The sequence below is a fragment of the Sinohyriopsis cumingii genome, chromosome 12, assembly GCF_028554795.1.
Source record: "Sinohyriopsis cumingii isolate HCF-2022 chromosome 12, ASM2855479v2, whole genome shotgun sequence".
NCBI classification, from domain to species: domain Eukaryota; kingdom Metazoa; phylum Mollusca; class Bivalvia; order Unionida; family Unionidae; genus Sinohyriopsis; species Sinohyriopsis cumingii.
Window position 1 is genome coordinate 77,117,090 of NC_142972.1, and position 23,913 is coordinate 77,141,002.

Below are 23,913 nucleotides of genomic sequence, written 5' to 3' on the forward strand. Positions count from 1 at the left end.
TTTTAATCTCACTGTATTACGCAAGGGTCAGGAACCATTCAATATATTCAATATATTATGATACATTTCAGTGTGTAAATTGTCTGACAGACATATACATGCATTTTATGGGCTTGTTGTCAATCAAACAAATGTGGCCACTGTTTGCCTATTTTTATGAATTTCTGCAGTAGTACTTTACCCATTATTATCAGATTTTAATTCAAGTTGCCTTCCGGCATTGAAGGTCATCATTTGGGATATGTATGGCCTCTGAATGATCATTCTCCTTTATTTGGTACAAATTCAAAAGTTTAAGGTTCTGTCAAGCAAATTGTAGTTAGTGTTGCCCTTTGTGATGCACCCGTCATTTAAAGCTTTAGATGCTACTTTTTTCTTTAAGATTACAAAAAAGTAATGTGTAAAACATATATTATTACTATTAAGTAAGACTTTATTTCATTAATAGATTGATATTACAATTTCACACAAGTCTAATGATGCTACAATATTGTGATTTATAACGTACATGAGCCCCTTCTGATGCTTTTCTTAAGTATGTGTGAATATGAGAAATATATTTTGAAAGCATTATTTCTGCATGTTCTAGGTGAAGCTGTACGATACTGTTCACAAGGTGGAGTCTGGAGAGATGCCTCCTATGATAACTGCGTTAATAGGACATTGCTAGATCTGCAGACACTGGTATGAGTAAAATAACTAGTCATATGTTATTATCTCCATATTACAGGGGTGCATGATTTTACCAGTGTACTGTTATTATTTTTTCCAGTAGTTCACTGTACAAGCATCTTGGTAGTTTCCCTCATTAAGGAATGTATATAAATTTCACAGCAATCCAATTTAATGCTATTAACAGTATGCTTTCATTTTAAATTAAGTTTGTATATTAAGAATATAATTATATTCATCATTCTTCAGTGACATGTTTGTCATTTGTCACATATGCCAATTTAGTAGACAACACGGATATTGAGCATGGTTAACAATGCTTTGCTAAATTTGCAGACAGAGGTATATAGCATTAGTGGCACATTGCAATATTTGTGTAGGCAAAAAAGGTGTATATATATATGAATATTGATTGCTTTGTATGTACTTTCTGGTTGCGTCATGCTAAGGCAATGAGAGTTAATTGCTTTTCCCAAGGACACACATGGCAAACAACCAGCCTGACCTGCATGGGTATCAAATCCTCAACTCTTGTCTTGAGTATCAATATCCATATTGCATTTAATAACAAACTTCTAGAACTGCATGCAAAATAACATTGAGATAATTAGCAATGGGTAAGAATATCCATTTTGAATTTAATAAAATTCATAGATCTGATGACACCAGTATGACTAGGTGGACAGGCCAGGCGTAAAAATATATATGACTAATCTAATTAGCAAAAAAGACATTGCTGGATAAGTAATACTTGATGAAACTAACTAAATATTTGTTTATAGAAGAGAACATTGAAATGAAGCTGAGCTTCCAAGATACAGGGATAATTAGATAACTGGATGTGCAAAAAGATAGACAAATGATTAGGTAGGTAGGTAGAACACAAGCCTTGAAAAACTCTTAATTCCTACTCAAATTAAGTTGACTTGATTTGAATATTGATATATATTGTAATGACAGTTGGTTGACTAGATGTATGAATAGATATATGGTTAGGTAAGTAGGTTGGTAGATGGTTAGTTAGGTAGGTATGCAGGTAGGTAGCATCCAGGTCTTTAAAAGCTCTGAATTCCTACCTGAACTAATTGATATTAATTGAGATACTGATATAAATGGTTGATTCCTGAGCTTTGTAAATTATTTGTATTACAAATGTACTGCACCTGGTAATAATAAAAAATGACAAACATCTGATTGTTTCAGACTGATAACATCAAAAATGGGCTGGCTCCAAACTCAATATCAGAATGCCTGGTAAAGCTAACAAGAGTCACAAACCCAAATACTTTGGTACTGCAGAAAGCAGAGGTTCAAGTACTCAGCAGTATTATGGATAAAATTATACAGATTTCTAATAACACCAAAAACATCACTGATAGTGATGTAGAGGTACTGTTGCCAATATATACATATTTCCATTAACTTACGATTAATTTCAATATCTTAAATTTTTCTAAAATATTTCTTATGAATGAAATTTTTTGACTCAAAGCTTAGGCAAGACCAAGTATGCAATTGATGTGGTTTGCAGAGGTGTTATCTCATAGCTTTCGCATAAAATTTAATTGCTATAACACGCACAGTCAGGAAACGTTTGCATACATTTCCGTAGCTTTGATATACAAATAAAATGACATTGCTTTAATATAGACAATTGTTATGAAGCCTTTGCATAAAATTCCATTGTTTTGATATACACAGTGATGAAGCCTTTGTATAAAATGGCATTGCTTTGATATACACAGTGATGAAACCTTTGCATAAAATTCCATTGCTTTGACATACACAGTGATGAAGCCTTTGAATATAATGTCATTGCTTTGACATACACAGTGATGAAGCCTTTGAATAAATTGTGGTTGATTTGACATGCACAGTGATGAAGCCACTGTATAAAAAGTCATTGCTTTGACATGCACAGTGATGAAACATTTGCATAATATGCCATTGCTTTAATATACACAGTGGTGAAATCTTTGCATAAAATGCCATTGCTTTGATAAACACAGTGATGAAACCTTTGCATAAAATGTCATTGCTTTAATACACACAGTGATGACATCTTTGCATAACATTCCATTGCTTTAAAAACACAGCGATGAAGCATTTGCATAAAATGCCATTGCTTTGACATACACAGTGATGAATCATTTGCATAATATGCCATTGCTTTAATATACACAGTGATGAAATCTTTGCATAAAATGCCATTGCTTTGATATACACAGTGATGAAGCCTTTGCACAAAATGTCATTGCTTTAATACACACAGTGATGAAATCTTTGCATAAAATTCCATTGCTTTAAAAAACACAGCGATGAAGCATTTGCATAAAATGCCATTGCTTTGATATACACAGAGATGAAAACTTTGAATAAATTGTCATTGCTTTAATACACACAGTGTTGAAACCTTTGCATTAAATGCCATTGCTTTATTATACACAGTGATGAACCCTTCGCATAAAATGCCATTCCTTTGATATACACAGTGATGAAACCTTTGCATAAAGATTAAGTGACTAAGACTTCGTATAAAATTTCATTTCTTTGCAATACACAGTGATGAAGATTTTGCATAAAATCCAATTGCTTTGATATGCACAGTGGTGAAACCTTTGTATATAATGTCATTGCTTTGATAAGCACAGTGATGAAACCTTTGCATAAAATGCCATCTGCTTGACATACACAGTGATGATGCCTATGCATAAAATGCCATTGCTTTGATATACACAGTGATGAAGCCTTTGCATACATTGCCATTGCTTTGATATACACCATGAAGACACCTTTGCATAAAATTACAATTTGTTACAGCATGCACAGTGATAAAGCCTTACAACACTTCCTTTGCTTTGACGTTCACAGTTATGAAGCCATTATATAAAATTCCATTTCCTTGCAATACACAGCGACAAAACCTTTGAAACGGCATTGCTACAGAATGCACAATGATGGAGCTTGATGAAAGAATCTGTCAGGTAGAGATTAACTCTCGTGTTACATTTGAGCATATCCGAATAATGACCTACAGCTGTGCAATCTTACAATTGAAGATCAGCTCTTATAACAATTTAACAATGACCTCTGTCCAATCAAGACTCTGTTTATTACTGATAATTATACTCTGTATATATTGAGCAAAAATGACATCAATTGCAATTAATTTTATTCTTTTGAAGATAATTAATGTCCAAACATAAAACGAACTTTTGCAATATAACTTTAGCTTTTGCATGGAGATATAAGTAATCAAAGTAATAGTTGTAAAGAAAGATATTAGTAATAATGTTTCATTTTTTTTTATAACTGTGTCTCAATGAATGTTGTTGAGGCCAAATCCATTCATCGGTTCTTTTCAAAAACTATTTTATTTCATCTTTGTGATAAGTTATTATATTAAAAGCTCTATATGTAACGTTGCCTTATTTACTCCTTAAGAAGTCATATCAACAAAAAAATCTACTAACCCACATCTGTATTACCTTACAATTCACTCGCAGATCTTGGTCTGTAACCTAACCTTTAGGCTCTTTCGCCCAGTCTAAAATTGTATAGCTCAACTTTATCACTAATGCACTGACCAATTGTCATAATACTTTTAAGAAGTGTATCATGATTTATGAGTAGTTTATAGTAATATTAAGTAATAGTAACTTTCCTTATATTTTTTTTGTGGCAAGAATTTTCTCGAGATTGCTAGCAACGTAATAGATGTGAAAAACAGCCCTTCTTGGCAAGCGCTAATTAATGAGGACAAGGAAGGGGCATCAATAATACTTCAGTATGTAGAGATGTATAGCAGAATCAAAGCAAAATCAATCAACTCAGCTGATGAACATGTGAAAAGATTTATCAAGAAGAATTTATGTAAGAATTTTCTTATATTTTGTTGAATAAGAATATTTGAATGAGAAATAAAATACACTGTAAATGGGTTTTCTTTGCACAGTAGCTCAGATTGTAACAAATGTAATGGATGCTTCATGTTTGTGCTAATCTATATGTTGTTATTTTGAAAATTTGAATTAAAACAAATCATTGCATAGCAAATTCATAGGTGACATATATAACCATGGTAACTTGTCATTCTTATTACAGCACATGCCCCCTCTTGAGATGCAGTAGTATATGCCATATAAATTGTATTGATCGGAGACGTTTTATAGAGACTAATTAGTTTCAGTTTCTAAAATTTGACTTATTTATCAATTTATATTTGTGTTTACTGTTTCATAAGTTTTGGGAATCAAGCTCATGGTAAGAATTTATATGTATTATTCATTACGCAACAAATCAAATTTAGCTTTCAAATACTGCTCATTTCTTTCTTACAATTTGTGTATAACACCATAATCAAATTCATCTTTGATGTCTGTATTGTTATTAGTGTATTAGAAAAAGCCAAAAGTTGTAAATAGTGTCCAAAGGTCTCTGTATAAATCCATATGCTCATATGAGTTCTGGTCCAAGAAAAGCAGATGATCATACTTCACATGTTTCGGATGGAGATGTTAACATAATGTATTCTGTAACTTTTAAAATTACGAAACAAAACATTACAAGCACTATTTCATTAAAGGTTCTCTGCTGTTTCAAACTTTTTTCATGGAATGTTCTATCAAGTCTTGTAAGAAGATAAAAATGAGGATGAAAACTTGTGCACGTTTGATAGTAACTATAAGATGAAACAAGTGTTACAATTTGAAAGGAATAAAATGTCTTTGAACAATGGTGGCAACGTCAGCCGTGGGGCTCGTGATTTTCCTATATGGGCTAGGTTTGTAATTATTGAGGGAGCAAGCTCTAGTTGCAATCATACGGCACATACACTTCCTGATTACTTTGATACCATATATATTAGAAATGTGTTACATGAACAAATTCCATTATTTGGATGCTTTGTAATGGAACTTCAGTATATTATGAACTAAATCGTGCTGACTAAATGGAAGATATGTGATTTTCCAAAGGATTCATTGCGACAACCAACCAGGAAGCATTGAGTATATAGGGAATTCATGAGTGTTGGATTTCAAATCCAAAGATTTTTAGCCTGAAATGCTTTAACACCTGAAAAAAAGTATGGAAATTTAAAGGACTGTGTGAATGAAAACATTTTACAGCATAATTTCCAAATTGCATAACAGCTATTTTCCAGAGAGTATAAAGTTACCTCCTAAATTCTATTTTCAAACTCTGTATATAATTTTGGTGATTGAAAATAAAATTCTGTTTTCAATTTCAGATGTGGAAATAGGATATAAGCCAGTGAGTGATATTCATTTTCCAAATATAACTGCAAATGGATCAGATTTTAATAATGGTTCAAGCAGTGGATTCGTCCTTTCTCAAGATGCTTTGAATAATGGTAATCTTTCATTCAGGCATCAAATTAATTATTAGAAGTGAGAACTTATTTAAGTTTTTTTTCCTGGGAAAACAATTAGATCACATAACAGAATTTATATGACATTGTAGAAACCAGTGTTGTCCTTTATATTTTCACAAATGGAAAAATAGGACATTAGTATAAATGACAGAGAACAATGTTTGTGCTTCCATTCATCCATCCCACTTCCCTATACACTGTATAAAGTCATAGCCATATGATATTACAGTATGAAATGTGATATTTATATAGCACTGAATGTATGTTGCATATGATGTTAGGGTCTCTTAAGGGTCAAGGCTGACTTATGTTTACATTTTCCATCACATTTTTCCTTTGCTCTATACCTTTATAACATTGATATGGTTCATGATCAAGGGATGAAACTTGGCATACTTATACATGATTACAGTACCAATTTGGGGACATATTTTCAAGGGCAGTGTTTGTAGCCATACACATTTCCTTTTCCTTTGGAACTGTAAAGTCATTTACATTGAGGGATGAAACAATAATTATGCATCCTCATTAGATAGTGTTTTATGTACCACACTGAAGGATATGTCGTCAGAGCCAATATCATGGCTCAATATTTTGATTTCCCTCACATTGTTCCTTCTACTCAATAATTTTAAATAAATTTATGATTTATAGATGATGGTTATTTTAATTATAAAGTATCAATAGAAGATGAGTTTTTTATGTTCAAGTTTAATTTCACCAATCAACAATCTGTTTCCCAACATAATTTTCTGTTCTTTTCTAGAGCTTAAAAAATGTTCGAGGTTAAGTGATGAATCCTGGTATACATGTATATCATCACTAGAATATATTACATAGAACATTGGAGATCATATTGTTATGATCAAGGGTCAAGTGTCAAGGGTCAAGGGTCAGTATTATATATTTCAATCACCCCGTCCCTTCTGTTTTATAACATTAAAGTTGTCTGGGATTGAAGAATGAGGCTTGGTATTCTTACATATCATCACTACACTGTTTGTTGCATACCACATTAGATTGTGTTATCTTTTAGCTCTAACTCATGGATTATAATTTTTCGCCACACTTACCTTCAGGTCTATAACTTTAAAACCTTATGAGAATTATGGATGACGATTTTTGTATCGATACATCTTTACTGGAAGGTGTGTTATGCACCACATTGGGGGTCATGTATTCATGGTGAATGTCATGACTGAATAGCTTTCATTTTCCGCATAGTGTCCTTTCTACTATGGCTTTAGAGCCATTTGGCTTAAGGGTTAATATCTGACATAAAAGCCAGCTGGATTAAGATATAACACCTGGTATAAAATCCGACTGGGTTAAAGGACAACACCTGTTATATTGACACACTAGCTAGTGTGTTGCATATAAATTGGAAGTTATATTTTCAAAGTCATGGTCACACTAGCTAATTGTTTTATAAATTTCATTCCACTTTCGATTCTACGCTATAACTTAAAATCATTTTGATATTAAGCCATGAAAGATGGTATAATTGTTCATCATCATCAAAAGTTGTATCGTGTACAATAGTGGGGATTCGTTATTCATATTCAAGGTCATACTTATATATTTTATACTCTTGTTTCCATTCACAAATTTCATAAGTGTTTGAAATAAGGCGGTGTAATTTGCTATGCAAGGGCAATATCATGGTAATATATATATATATATATATATATATATATATATATATATATATATATATATATATATATATATATATATATATATATATATATATATATATATATATATATAATAGACAGAATGTGTGTCATATAATATTACATTGTGTGTCTTTAAATCCAAGTCAAGATAACTGATCAGTGGTTTAGTTGTCATTACATTTGCCTATCTGCTGTCCAGCTGATGCCTAAGATAAATGGATGTTCTTCATGTATTGATACGGTATGACTAGACAATGTGTTGAATTGCACACTTGATGGTTTGTCCTCAAGGGTAAGGTCACCCACACCTGTCAATCTTTTGTTTTACCTTGAATTGAACAGTGAACTAGATATGCAGTTTTTATGGTTTTGATGCAGATGCAGGTTATAAATTCAGTGAAGTTGGTCAGTTCGTGTAAACTGCCAGCATATTCACGGTCTTGCATGGTCTGGAAATTCCATCAAGCAAATAAGAACATGATGTGAAGGGGACAGTCAGCTTCTTATACTGTTCCAATAGTAGTTACAAACAAAATTCAAATGCTTAACTGTACTTAGCAAAAGTCATGACTAGCAGCAGTTACATTATTAAAATAAATGCTGTGTTTTTGCTCACTTCAAGAGAGATGATTCTCATAAAACATGAATTAAAAAAAACATAGAGATTTCACCAAGTTTCTCCATTTGATACCATATCATGCATATATTAACATATTCCACTAAAACTTCAGCAAACGATCTCTCTGTGTCAAACAGTATGTCCTGATAACCATACTAGTTGAGGCAGAAAGCTGCTTACTGATGACATCATTCACGAATGAGTTAATATACCTGTGTAACACATTTTTAAAATGTCCTTCTCTTTAACTGCTTTATTGTTCCTTTGATTAGGGAATTATGCCTTTTATATCGGTGCTTATTTCAACAACGTTTCGGGGATAATACAGAAGAATGTGTTTGATAAAGGGTAAGTACTAATACAAAATGATAAAGCATCACAAATTGTTAAACTCCTAGAAAGAATACAAAACATAAATGCTGACGAAGACATAGACCTTTATTTGATGTCAAAAAATGGTCTAGCAGATCAGCAGTTATGTTGTATGTTCTACTGTTTTTGCCAGACAAACTGCATATACCTAGATCTTACAATGCAATATATGATAGCAGATCTCTTTCCTTGCAGTTTGCAATTTGACTTGACTCAAAAGAAATTATATATGGTATAATATTAATTTTGATATGGGTATTATATCTCATGAATATATTTGCAGGATTACTTTTCGTCATTTAATATTTTTAACGACATTGAAACGAATAGATTATTCAAGGCTTATAAATATATGTTGCTATGTATATCCATAACGTTATATAATAATTAAAATTGTATAAAACAAAATAAATCATTGCAGTCTATGTATACTTTTATTTCACTAACTTCATTTATCCATCAGTTTGATGCCTTTAATTGGACAATATAGGTAACTAATTATGGCTAGTCATTAAAACCAACATTGGTTGAAATGCTGTTTTTAATGAAAGTCATTAGCTTAAAAAATTAGATATGTCTTTCAAAATCAGTTTATATAATCATTGTGATGATTGATGAATTTTTTCTCGTTACAGGTCCATGACAGAGACTGCAGCTGACCTGGATATAAATTCAGCTGTGCTATCCCTGCAACTTAATCCTAAACCTCTTTCGCTATCTCCTCCCCTTATCCTGACATTTAAACATTTTTCAGTAAGTAAATTACAACTTGAAGCAGCATAAATGGTTGCTTTTGCCTGTAATTGTTGTGGTAGGGTGGTATTATTATGTTTATACTATTTGTAAAGGTGGGTAGCCTTGCATCCAATTAATTTAGATGCCCACACAGTAATAAAAGGTCTACTGCACAAATTGCAGTTATATTTGTCACTTTGTATCATTTGTCAACCACGATTCCCATTGATTTTGCAGGGCATTAGCTTGTTGTTTAAGGTATATGTTACTGAAACGTAAGGGGCATCAGGTGGCTGAGTGGCCTAAAGCTTTCACCGATCACTGCCATCATACCTCTGTATATGTGTTATAATGTCTTGGAATTTGCTAATGTGGGTATTTTTGAAGGTTTGCCAATAGTCTCTCGTGGGTTAGTTGTATCCAGCATTTTCCTGGGTTGTTTCATCACCAGATAAACTGACCACCATGAATAGCCTATTAGGCGCTGAAAATTGTGTTAAACACATAACATTCAACTCAAATATTGAAGATTTAGCTATTTTCTTTCATCTCCATATTTTCAAGTGCATTCTAGAGCACAGATTCCTTTTAAATTTGTCATGTCTAATTTATATTTAACTTAACTGAAGTTAGTGAATTACAATTTGAAGAAGCGTAAATATTTGTTTTGACTAGTAATTGTTGTGGTAGGATGGTATTATCTTCTGCTATTTGTAGAGGCAGGCAGCATTGTATCCATTAGTTTTGATTTCCACACAGTAATACAGATTCTAGTGCACATATTTCACTAAAATTGTGCCACTTTGTATCTTTTATCACCCATTGTAAATTCCTATTGATTTTGTCAGGTCATTTTCTTGATGCTTAAGGTTTATGTAACTTAACATAAGGGGCAACAGATGCCTGCGTGGCCTAAAACACTTGCCTTCACCGATCACTGCCACCGTATCTCTGTTAAATGTGTATTCAAGTTTTTGGACTTTGCCAATGTTGGTATGTAAGAAGGTTTGCCAGTAGTTTCACATCGGTCTGTAGTTGTTTCTTGGGTTTTCCTGGGTTTTTTCGTTCCCAGATAAACTGGTCTTCATGAAGAGCCTATTATATGCAGACAAATGGCATTAAACACACAACACTCAACTAAATCAACTACAATACAAAGATGCGTACATTCCTTTCCTTCCGTTATGTTGAAGAACATTCTAGGGGACAGATTTCATTGAAATTTTTGTTTTTTTTTAAACTTAATTATGGCAACAATTCTATAGATTTAGGTTTCGGTACATTGAAGGTCAGGGACACTGTTCATAAATACACATGTGGCCCTTTCTCCTCCTTTCCTGATATTACTTTAATTTCTAGCGAACATATTTGACTGAAATTAACTGTTCATGATCCACCTGATAAAAGTATATATTATTTTTGGGTTCAGTAGCAGAGAGGTCACAATCACTGTTAATAAAGTTAAATGTGATAATTTCATGTGTTTGCAAAATTAATTATGTTCTTGTCCACGAATTCAAGTGCAAAGTATAATACAGAAGTTTCTCTTCAAAGAGGGAAGTATTATTTTTGACTGTTGAGTCTGTAGTCGGAATATCAAGGTTAACGCGTCTAAGAACTGACTTTACACGATTTCGTTTCATTTCTGATTTGTAACCTAAGATATAGTGGACTGATTTCAGTTGACATTATTAATAGTGTTTGATTAACAAAGAAGCATTGCGATCACTTGAAGTAAAGTTTGAAGGGAGTCTAAGTAGCTCAGATGGCATAACATTGGAGAGTTGCTGGTTCAATACCCAAGATTGGCTGCCTTGATCTTTACTTGGGAAAGATTTGTGGTTTGTGATTGCATGGGTTTAATGACAATTTTAGCACAAGATAGTCTATAATTCTCAATGAGATTCACAATATTTGTACATATCATAACTTGCCTTGGAAAGCATCGATTTATGAGAACTCCAACAGATAGGTTAAATTCATGTATACGAAAATGGTTGATTACCGGTATGTTTCATCACTAGATGATGACTTTGCTTTTATATACTGGCTGATGATTGTGATGATCACAATGATTTGCAAAGTTTGAAGTATATCAGATTATTAGCACTGGGAAAGTTTTCATTGAGATACAAGTGAGTGATTGTGAGCCCAAGAATGGTTTAAAATATAAATGTATGAACAGGATGTGCAAAAATAAAAAGCGTGCTGATCTCCCCTCTCCCTTCCCTCTTTGAGCACCGTTTTGAAATTAAAGGTAGAAAATAGAGAACAATAAACCTAATTACAATACAGACAATTTAGAGGTAGAGTTCAATATTCATTTCCTGTCTCAAATAACTTAGTCCTGCAGGATCTTCCTCTGCTGCAAAAATACTTATCCCTATAAAAGTTAAGACGAACTGAATGCTCAGAATCTAAACATGAAGAAGTAAAGATATTTATTTGATCAAAATAGCTCCGTCTGAAAAACCAACTATCATATTGATGGACAAGAAACTCTAATGCACTATTATTGAACAGATAAGAAATGCTGCATTATGATTGAAGAAAATGAAATTTTTGCAGAGCTTATATTAGTGAAAAATCTTATTCTAGAGCAGATGTATCCAGCAGATCTGCGAGCTGTGGAAAATATTACATAGTAACCATAAAGTAAAGTTTCCAAACTTGTTTTTAATCTGACGAAAGTAGCCTATGAAAATGGGTTTTCAGAACAAATATTAATACGCAGATTAAGAACAGATTAAAGCTTGGAAAACAGTGAACATACATAATGCTTACAAAACTAGAGGTGACATATTTTAAAAGATTTTGATTTCAATAGAGCTCTAGCAGAGTGGAGCAGGAAGAATGAGAGATGGATATTGCAGTGTTAGGTAATTATTGAATTATGAACGTTTTCCCCTACCATCCATTTTAACTCTCACCTTATTTTGGTGACAAGGGGGAAATCACCTAGTTTGCATAAAATCCTAGCACAATCTCTTCTAAAAGAGCGAATGCTAATTATCCATTTGCCATCTTATCATGACAGTAAGGGTAATATTTCTGATGTAATCCAGAAAATTGTAAATCCAACATGAAAAACTTGTAAAGTAACAACATTACCACAATGAATGTTGTTTCCCTATACCAGGGGCTATATCCTTACTATTTAAATTCTAAATATTTTTTTTAAAATTGTAAACAGAGCAGTCTTTACGTATTTACTAATCTATAAATTTGTTAATGAAAATAAAATGAAATATTTTTTGAGTTTGTTTTGATGTATTTTTGTTGACTCAGTCATATGTAAATAGCAAAGGGAAATGGGTTGCATCGGCTCCTTTGGGAGATTTTGTACTTTGTGAACATGATTTGTCCTTGGTAATGTGAACTTGATTTTGGAATCAAGTTACACTTAATTTTTGTCATGACGGATGTGCAATGTTTTCTTCCGAGTCACTTTTAAACTGCCGTTATGTTACTATAGCAAACAGATAGCAAGCTTTCATTCTTTATGGTAAGTTATGATGTGTACAAAAATTTAGAATGGCATATAAAGAAATGGACAATTGTTATATGTACCACTATCCAACTAGAGAAAGAGAGATAGAAAGATACGAAAGAATTTTCCCCCTCGGAACTTCTGCCATTTTCTTACTACATTGATATAATTGCAAAGGCTTTTGATCTGGTGGATAAAGAACCGGGGAGAAAGAACACGTACCCTCGGTAAGCTACCAACAATCTTTCTCACAAACTAATGTTGTACAACCCAAGACTCAAATAAACAGGGACAACCACCTGAGGTCCCATTTTCGCAAAGGCATGTAGCTCAACATCTTCAGCATCATATAGCCAAATCAGGTGCTAAAAATCAAGCAAAGTGGTGGGGCTTTCTTGTTTGATAAATCATGGAAATTAAGATTTATGATCATATTTTTGTCTTAAACAAATAAAAGTCAAAACAAAACTGATCTGGATTCACAGGAACGAGAAAGACATACAGGTTAATCAAATGTTGCCCCAAATCAGATTGATTTGTGTAAAACACAGGCAAGTTTAATCTGGTGAAAATCATTTATGAAGTATCATTCTACAATAATAATAGTTAGTAAGTAAGCAACCCTGTTTTATATTCCAGGCAAATTATTCAAATCCAATTTGCAGCTTTTGGATGTTCAGTGCAGAGTAAGTATTTCAATTATTTATTGTTATTAAGCCAAACTCTAAATATGTGTTTTAAACTTTGAAAAATAATGCATTGTTTGACATAAAACATCTCATCAGTAAGAGACATGTAATGAGAAAAAACTAATTATCTTTGCAGAACCATATCAAATTTTTAAAAATAATTTGATGTTAAAACAGGATTCAGACAAACAGGTGAGAAAAGCTCTTATATTTTCCTTTTGTGCCATGACATTACTGTTGGTATGCATATATGCAATGTCTACTTTGCCTTTTGATTTGGGGAAGACCCTGAATTTAAACCCATCTTTTGGGTTGCGCCATCTTGATATACATGATATAACTTGTTTCATATGAATCAAATGTTCACGATGACCTCATTGAAGCGTTAACGCACATGTGAACATACGTGGTTTTAGTTTAATTGTCTACTCAACGTACCACTGGGTTGTAGGTTAATAGTCTATTCAACGTCCCACTGAGTTGTGGGTAAATAGTCGATTCAGCATTCCGCTAGGTTGAAGTTTAATAGTCTATTCAATGTCCCACTGGGTTGGAGTTCAAAAGACTATTCAGCATCCCTCTGGTTTGCAGTTTAGTAATTCAACATCCACCTGAGTTGCAGATTTGTATCATATTCTACCTTTCCAGGTTTAGTAGCTTAGCAGCATATTCAGCATCACTTTCGGTTGTATTTTCGGAAGCATATTCAAAAGCATCCAAGATTTTAGTTTAGTGGCATATTGAACATCCCCTAGGGTGTAGTTTGTTAACATACTCAATGTTCACCTGGGTTGTAGTTTATTATAATAAACATCATCCCTTGTGTTATACTTTATAGTATATAAAACATCCGTATGTGCTGAAGTTTAGTAGTATATATCATATCCCCATGGGCTGAAGTTTTGTCACATTTTCCATATCCTCAAAGGTTGCAGTTTAGTAGCATATTCAACATCTGGAAGAACAATAGTTTTCGTAGTATGTTTAGCAGCACTCATGTTTGTAGTTTAGCAGCGTATTCAGTATCCCACGATTATAAATTAAAAGCATATTCAAGATCCTCTGGGGATGTAGCTTAATAACATACAAAGTATGTTATAGCTTAGTAGCATATTTTGCATCCCACACGGTTGTAGTTTTGTTGCATATAATAATAATAATAATAATAATAATAATAATAATAATAATAATATTGTATCGACTTTATTTAAGGAAGATTCTAATTTTGTCAACTAACCAATGTTCCGTGAGACTTTCTACAGTGACATTAGTAAAAATGTACTGATATATAATGCACAATTTTTACATGATTTGGTGTATTTAGACAACAAATGCTATTTTAAACTAAAGAATTGATATAGCTGCTACAATAAAATATGCACAGTTTTTCAAGGATAAGTACATACAGGATTCAAACAAATAATAGTGGCAAACGTTTAAAACATTATAGCCGAGTACATGATAACAATGCTGTAAAGGGTAGTAGTACTTAACTGACAAAATCATATAAATAGTTGTTTATGCATATGTTGACTAAGAAACTTTTTGAAAGCTTAGCATGAGTCAGCTAACTTTATCTAAGGTCATTTGGAATTATATAGTTTGGCTAAAGAAAACTCATCTTATAAAGCTCTGAATTTGGTTTAGTTAATATAACTTTTTGTTTGAGATGGATCTTAATTCATACATATGTACATTTTCAACAAATTTAAAGTTATATTTATGATAATCAGGAGCCAAACCATAAAAAGATTTATAGACTAGTAACCCTTTTGAAAATGAGTCTTCTACTGAAATGGAAGCCAGTGAAGGGTTTTCAAAAGAATTGTTTATAGTGTATCTAAATCATCTGCTCTATTTTGAAATTTCAATAACCTTTTCTGTACCACTATTCCCCAAGACAGAACAGGCATGATAAATGCATTATAAATATATTTATCCGTTCTTGAGGGAGATAAGAATTTAATATGTTCAAGAGATAAATCAGTGAGTTAACATTTTAATGACCTTTTCAGCTTGCATTTTCCAGCATATAATATTGTCTATCATAATGCCAAATAGTTTTTCATCTTCACACTTGTTTTTATCATTACTTTGAAACAAACAATTTTTCTCAGCTTTAACTCTTGCTTAACTATCTATGATCATGGCTTTTGATTTGGCTGCATTTATCTTCATACCATTTTGTTCACACCAGTTATTTATTTTTACTAAATCTTTATTTAATTTAGTGCTAACCTCATGGTCTGTTGATCCAGTGTTATATAATGTTGTATCATCGGCAAACATGTTGGTGGTGGATAGTTCAATGTGATATGGAAAATCGTTAATGTACAGCAAAAAGAGTAAAGGGTATTAAACCTGATACTTGTGGAACACCTGATTTTATCAGTTTTTTATCTGAAATTTTAAAAACAGAAACGTGTTGTTGTCTGCCTTCAAGACAGGTTCGAAACCAAGTTAAGCTTTCATGGATAACTTGATATATGCTTAGTTTTTCCAGGAGGACTTTGTGAATTACAAAAAACACCGTGCCTAGTAGGTTACCTTGATCTCCAATCATCCATCATTATAGATACTGTATTTTGGCATGAATGTCCTTCACGGAAGCCTGATTGTCTTGACTGTAGTAAATTAAAGGATTCCAGGTAGTTTCTTAATTCATCAAAAGTGTTAGGAATTTAGCATTTCTATTATCTAGACCTGTAGCTTTTCTGACATCAAGTTGATCTATTACATTGAAAATGATTTCAAAAACTTATTTCAGGTATTTTAAAGCACTCTTCCTTGTTAAGTTTTGAAGAAATGTGCTCATTGAATACACACTGGTGGATACTTTTTTATGAGCTGTGAGATCCCCATGTTTTTTATTTATACTCACAAAATAATCATTGAGTAAATTTGCAATTTCAAGAGGTTCTTGCTGAATTTCACCAATTTCGTCACACATACATGTAAATGGTAGTTTGACAGATTTGCCTCTCAAATCATTGATGGTTTTCCAGAGTTTTCATGGATTCTTATTTGTAATACTATCTCATATTTCATTGGAATAATACGTTTATCTTGACTTTTTTTAATTATTTTCTTTACTCTATTTCTCCATAATATGTAATTTTCAGTATCATTTTCTTTATGAAATCGTTCCCTTGTCTTAATAACAGTATATCACCTTTAATACAATTTGTTTGATTTTGTTGTTTGACTCACTTAAAATTAATATGTGCAAATGGGTCATCAAAGGATTTAATTACTGACCAAGGGATATCTTTCAGTTCTTGAAGGAATAATTGTGAATTGAATCTTTTCATTATTCGATACTTTATATATTTTTGATGATAAGTTTTACTTTTTGACTTAATTTTCATGTACAGCACATAGGATAATGATCACTTATGGAATATTGGGGAATTGCCGCTTCTATGACATTCTCATAGAGGTGATCAATTAGTGTAACAGTATCAGATTCCTCTGTTATCCAAGTGGGTATGTGAACTAGCTGTTCATAATTCAGGGAATTCATGGTTTTAATCCAGCTTTAATTGAAGTCATGAAGCAAATTTTAATTGAAGTCACCCACTAATCAGATTTCATTGTTTCACGTTTATTTTGAAAAATATATACTAAGTATTGTCAGTGTTCGGTGTTTTATTTAGTTGTACAGACCAATACAAATAGTTTTGGGACATTATATTTAATATATAGCCAACTTATTTACATATCAATTTCCTCAAGATCATATCTACCCTTGAAAGAAATGCCATTCTCAATGTGAACGAGAAGTACAACACCTTTTTGGAAAAGACAGTCTTTCCTTTTAAAACTGTGGTTAGGAATTTTAAGTTCATGAATATGTTCATGTAAGAAGGTTTCAAACAACGCAATACTATCAATTACCGAATTATTCACTGAAAGAAATGATTTTGATTTCACCTATATTTGGAAAAAGATATTGGATTTTCAGGTGGCAAATTTTAAGACATTTTTACTTAAGCCTTGATTTTGAAAGAAACTAAGATGAATGATATGGAATATCTGAATAAACATTTTCAATATTAATGTATGAATCATATTCCTCTAAATTGTCTTTATACGTCAGTGTCCAAAATCATGACTATCAACTGTGCCTTCAGATGTTTCAATGACTCTTGAAACATTAGTACATTCAACAGTTATCTCAGTAGCAGTTAACAGATTATGGTCACTTTCATTGATGGAAGCACTTAATGGGATTGCACCAGAGGTCATTCCATGGGCATGACCACTCAGTGGGGTATATGTACTTTTGTTTCTGTCACCACAGGACATTTTACACTTATTAGGTCTTATAGGATATTTTGATGTTTCTGGAAAAATGTTTTTGTTAAACGTATGGGCCATCTTCTTTGCCATTTTGATAATAGTGGATATTTGAGTGGAACATTTCACAGTGTTTTGCCTTTTTCCGATATTTTAGACAGTCATAACACGGTATTTTGCTTGTCTATCTGCATAAATGCATCTTATGACCTCATTCAAAACAGAATAAAGATCTCCATGATTTCTTATGGTGGCTAAAACAGTATGTATCCCAATTATGTTGGTGACCAAGGTTTCTTTGTCTTTTAGAGTCGAAATAGATGCCCTAAAGTATTCGGAAAATATCATTTTCTGCCTTGAGAAAGTGGGATAAACCTTTCTTATTTAGATGGATTTTACCTTTTGCCAATAAGTGTTCCAGAACTAATTCAGACTTGGTCACCAATCCATGTTCAATATCTATCATTTTATGAATCCACTCCTGACATAGATTTTAAATTAAATTATTCAACTCACAAATGTCGGTGTCATTTCGTGGGCATGCACTGCTTAAGGAAAGTGATCAGTTAGAATTTTCCATGTATATATTGTGTAGGATGTTACAAAAATTGGTTTAGATCTAGTCAATATGAAAATCGTTGCTTACATCATTGCAACCAACACTGATTATAATGGTGTCATTATCACATGTTACTTTTTCTCATGGCATTAAATATATGACCAGCAAACACTTAACTTAAACTCAAGGTTTCATACCTCTTTCATTTGCATATTTGATAAATGATTCTTCAATTATGAGAGTGCTTTTATGGAATGATCATGTTTTTTGATGTTTTATTCTCTATCTGGTTGTTTCACTAATGTGCTTTTGTGATTATTCTTTCATAGTATTGATAATTTCTGTTTTCATATTTATAATGTTTTCCTGGAACCTGCTGCTAAAACGTTAGGCTTTGTGTTGTTTGAGGTGGTATAGAAATATTTAAGTTGCATACTTTCTGACAAGAGCGAATCTTTGTCTTTATTTAATTGATTTACTTTCTTTTTCATTTTTGTGCTGTTCTCTTCCAGAATGAAGCAATGGATTGATGTATTACCTTATGTCACATTTGTTGGTTTGTTTTTTTTCAACGCTTATAAATTTAGTCTTGAAACCTGATAGCTGTTCAAGTTTTTCATGTTAATTCCTTGCTGACTACTGTTTGGTTTTTAAAGACTCACATTCCTTTGACAGTTTTTATTTGATTTTGCTGTCATGTCTGAAATTTCTTTTGTTGCAATTTGTTTTATTAGGGCTGTCATGTTTTTTTCACCCTCCGGTTCATAAACTTTATCTGACTGGGTATCAGTCTTTGTGATGGCCTTGGAGAGCAATTCAGTATTACTGTTTTCTCTTGCTAGCTCAGATGAAATGTCCTCACCACTGTGGTTTTCAGTTTCTAGTTCCTGAAAGAAGGAAGATCTTAAGTGAATTTCACCAGAGTTAATTGGCAAAACAGCACTTATTTAATATATCTGAGTGTTGTAGTTTAGTAATTCAACATTAACAAGGGTTCTTTACTAGCATATTAAAAATCCCTGGGTTGTAGAATAATATGATTTTAGACGTCCACAAGGTAGCAACATTGTAGCACATTCAATGTCCCCCATGATTGTAATGTATTAATTCAAGAGCCCCTGAATTTTAGCTTAGTAGCATGATCATAATAGCCCATGGGTTGTAGTCCAGTAGCATTATAAGTCAACATGCCCCTGGGTTGTATCGCAATAGCAAATTCAACATCCCACTGGGTTTTATGGTATTAACCAAAAAACATCATATTTCATAGCATTTTCAAGTTCACCAGGGTTGAAGTTTAGTAGCATATATTGAAAATACCCCTTCGTTAACGTTTAATAATTACAGATCCCCTTGTTTTGTAGCTTAGTAGCAAGTTTGGGTTGTAGTTTAGTAGCATATTCAGCATTCCCCACAGTTGAAGTTTAGTAGCATGTTCAACATACCCAGGATTGTACTTTAGGAGTGTAAACTGTGCTAGAAACTTTGTGACGTGCATTTATTTTAGTCGCCAAAATTTGTCCTATTCAGAAACATTTTCTGATGGACAGACTTAATTGGCTTCATTTGTTACTTAATCTTCCACTGTTTAGCGTGTGTTATATGTGGAAAGGTGACTATGAAGGAGGACAGAAAACGAAGCCAAATGTACAGTGGTCATTTTGTTCTTTTCATATCATGTAATATTACATCTGTCATCTGGACTGCTGTTTCCGTTAATTGAGTTGGTTGAGCATTGGCTACCTTCACTTGAAAGATGAATTAATTTGCTTTGTTGAGCATTGGCCACCATTAGTGAAATGATCAGTTGATATATTAAGTTGAGCATTTGCCACCTTCAGGGTCAGGACAAATTAATTGATTTGGTTGAGCGTTGGACACCTTCTGTGACGTGAACATTCAAATGATTTGGTTAACATTGGCCACCTTCACTGGCATGATCAACAAATTAATTAGGTTGAGCATAGGCCATCTTCACTAATATGAGTATAATTATTAAATTTGGTTGAGCATTGGTCACCTTCATTAACATGTCCAATTCAACCGTTTTATTTGTATTGGTCTTTTGATTTTGTGACATCAGGAGCTGAAAGAAAAAATTTAACATGAAGCTTAATATATATTTTCATTTCCTTTTTAAAACAATATTATTTGCCACATTTAGATAATTCCTGCTATACTACTGTTCGGTAAACAAGTTATTTTTGCATTTGTAAATAATACAGTTATCATTATAAAGCAGTTCTGTAATAGCACATTTGCTGAATGCATACAGACATACATACATACATGCATACATACATACATACATACATACATACATACATACATACATACATACATACATATATGCATACATGCATGCATGAATACATACATACATACATGCATACATACATACATACATACATACATACATACATACATACATACATATATACATACATACGTACGTACGTACGTACATACATAAGTACATACATACATACATGCATACATACATACATACATACATACATACATGCACGCATACGTACGTACGTAAGTACATACATGCATACATGCATACATACATTCATGCATACATACATACATACATACATACATACATTTTATATCACCTGAATTTGGATATCTTCATACAAAAATGTGGTGTTTCCACTTAGAATAACTTATCTGTTCTATCCATATTTTAGTGTCCCTGCGAATCAATAATAAACACATTGAATGTCTTTTAATATCAGTAAATTGAATAATTGCAATTTTTCTTTCAGTGGACATAGGCGTGGGGCTTGGTCAAGTCAAGGCTGCAAGCTTGTGTCAACTACTGATTACACTACTGTGTGTCAATGTGATCATCTTACTAACTTTGCTATTTTAATGAGTCCTGGAAAAGCAGTAAGTTGAGGAAATTCAGATTTAAGATTATCTATCATACGTTTTATTTTACTGTTGCCTTGATTTAGTACAATACCCTTGAATAATGGAACAAGAATTATTAACACGGAAATCTGCGGGTCCAATTTGTGTTTTACCCCATGTATCATTAAAAAATATGCACCAACCATGACAAGTCCAAAACCAGGTCTGACATTCCATTCTGCAGTGGCAGATCAGGGTGAATGGGTTTCATTTTAAATCATAAAAATTTCTTTGGAATCCGGTCGTTAGTGCAATGTACATTACAGTCAGATTTACTTTAGTTTTTTTGTGATATGCATCATCATTCTCATTCATCTGAAAATATAATCAACTATATTATATTGATTTGACATCTCCCACACCATCCAATGTAAAGTTTCTTTCCAATTTACTGCAGTACAGGTTCTTTGGTTGGCTCAGTGGTCTAAGGCACATGCCTTTACAGATCACAGACATCTCATCTCTGTCTGCTTGGGTTTGAGTCTCGTCTCAGCCAGCATCAGTATGTCGAAAAGCTTACCAGTAGCTTCCCATGGGTCGGTGGTTCTTACCAGAGTTTTTCCATGTTCTTCCTCCACAGATATACTCGCCGCCATGTATAGCCGGTGATATGCCAACAGCAACAGTGCAATACATAGCAGTTTTTCCAAGTAGCCTGTTTATACGAATCAGCTGTGTCCCAGTATTAGAATATTTAAATTAACACATGCTTCTCAGATATAAATATCAACAATCTACAGGCAGTGGTCAATCTGGGAAAAAAATGAAATTTTCTTCCCTCTGTACTCTTTGCTATGTGTTGATTTTGAAATATTTATTGATCTGGAATCGTGTAAACTAGACAATAAATGATAAGATAATGTGGACAACTTTATATTCACGATGACAAGTATGCTTTATATCATTATCAATTCAGTATCTCTCACCCTATTTCAAGCATGCATGTATCTCAGGAAGAGTAACTCGGCCATATTTAAGTGCATTTTGTATTAATTACTGTTGTTTATTCCTTTCATCACAATCTATTAGACCCTATTTATCTAACACTCATGAAAACTGGTATGCAATTACACCTCACAGAATGTAACTGGTATGTAATTACACTTCAATGAAAATTAATCATATCAAACATAAGTCCATTTGACATACTTTTCAAGCTTGAGTGACTTTTGAATTTTGAGTAGTTCATTATTTACAACACCAATATTTTCATCATGTTTTATCGGTATGTGGGTACATTTTAATAAGGGGTCTCAAACCAAAATCGCAAGCTTATTTTTAAGGTTGCAGCAAACTTGATGTAAGTTTGTTATGTAAGCTTGCGGCAAGCCTAGATTTACAAGCGTACCTAATTGCAAGCTTGCACAAGATAGTAATATGGAAGCTTGCAATAGGTAAGCCTGCTATTGGCAAGCTTGCGCGATTTTGTCATTTAAGCTTGCGCCAAGCTTGCGCAAAATATTAATAGGCTTGCTTTTGGCAAGCTGACACGAGCTTGTCATGCAACCTTGTCATGTAAGCTTGCTGCAAGCTTGCGCAAGCTTACTAATTACAAGGTTGCAAACAAAGCTGACCTAGCTCGCTGCATCAGAAGAACTGATATGGCATCTATTCAATTATTCTATGCATTGTCACATACCTCCATTTTTCTAGCCGTTGATGTGCAAAAAGTATGTAATATTAAATTTTTAAATTGAAAATGTTAATATATGGTGAACATTAATTAGCTTAATGAGATCTTACTGTCATAATGAAAAAAAGAATTAAGTCATCAAATCAATTAATATTTAATCAGATAAAAATATAAGAGCATATGTATATGATGGAAGAAACTCTTTATAATTTTTTTCTGTATGGCTTTAGAAATGTTCTACTAATTTACTTCCATGAAGAAATCCACTTGGGGGAGGCTGGAGTCAAATGGTTAGGTTCCCTCTCTCATCTGTCCAAATGATAAACTATTAGGTGAAAAAAACAATTTTCCCATTTGAATTACTCTGAACCACCTCTTCTAAACAAAATCCGCAGAATAAAATTCTGCATCCTCCTCTGCTTCTGGTGTAATTCAGGTATTACCCACTGAAATGGATTACAGCAACATGTACTATGTAACTAGAAAAAAAACGAGTATTTAACTCTTTGGCAAAAGTATATCATTTTTAGTTTCAAAATCACTTATCAAGTCCACAAAATATCAATAAATGCTATTTCAAGATCATCCTTTAATGAGCTCTTAAACTTTAGTTTTAGCATCCATTTTGAAAGGTGCATGTCAAACGAATGGCACTTCAGAGCTTTACACTAAAAAAAATTCCGATGAAACTCATTAGGTAACTTATGAAATTTTGACAAAAGTTATCTGCCGTACTCTTTGAGAATGAAAGAATTAATTGTAACAACCTCTGAACAAGTGTTGAATTTCATATGCGATAGGAAAGAAATACCCAAATAATAACGGAAATGAGATTCACAAGCGTGCGTT

At 32.7% G+C, this 23,913-nt stretch overlaps 1 protein-coding gene across 1 annotated transcript in view; it reads left to right on the forward strand.

Annotated features, from left to right (window-relative positions):
- Window positions 1-23,913, forward strand: part of LOC149786790 (adhesion G protein-coupled receptor L2-like) — an 84,213-nt gene that overhangs the window by 16,936 nt on the left and 43,364 nt on the right. The window contains exons 7-14 of the mRNA XM_089975980.1: window positions 590-684; window positions 1,876-2,061; window positions 4,359-4,545; window positions 5,924-6,046; window positions 8,638-8,713; window positions 9,373-9,490; window positions 13,602-13,648; window positions 21,284-21,407. Coding sequence (XP_089832106.1) covers window positions 590-684; window positions 1,876-2,061; window positions 4,359-4,545; window positions 5,924-6,046; window positions 8,638-8,713; window positions 9,373-9,490; window positions 13,602-13,648; window positions 21,284-21,407 — 956 coding nt within the window. The remainder of the gene's footprint in view (window positions 1-589; window positions 685-1,875; window positions 2,062-4,358; window positions 4,546-5,923; window positions 6,047-8,637; window positions 8,714-9,372; window positions 9,491-13,601; window positions 13,649-21,283; window positions 21,408-23,913) is intronic.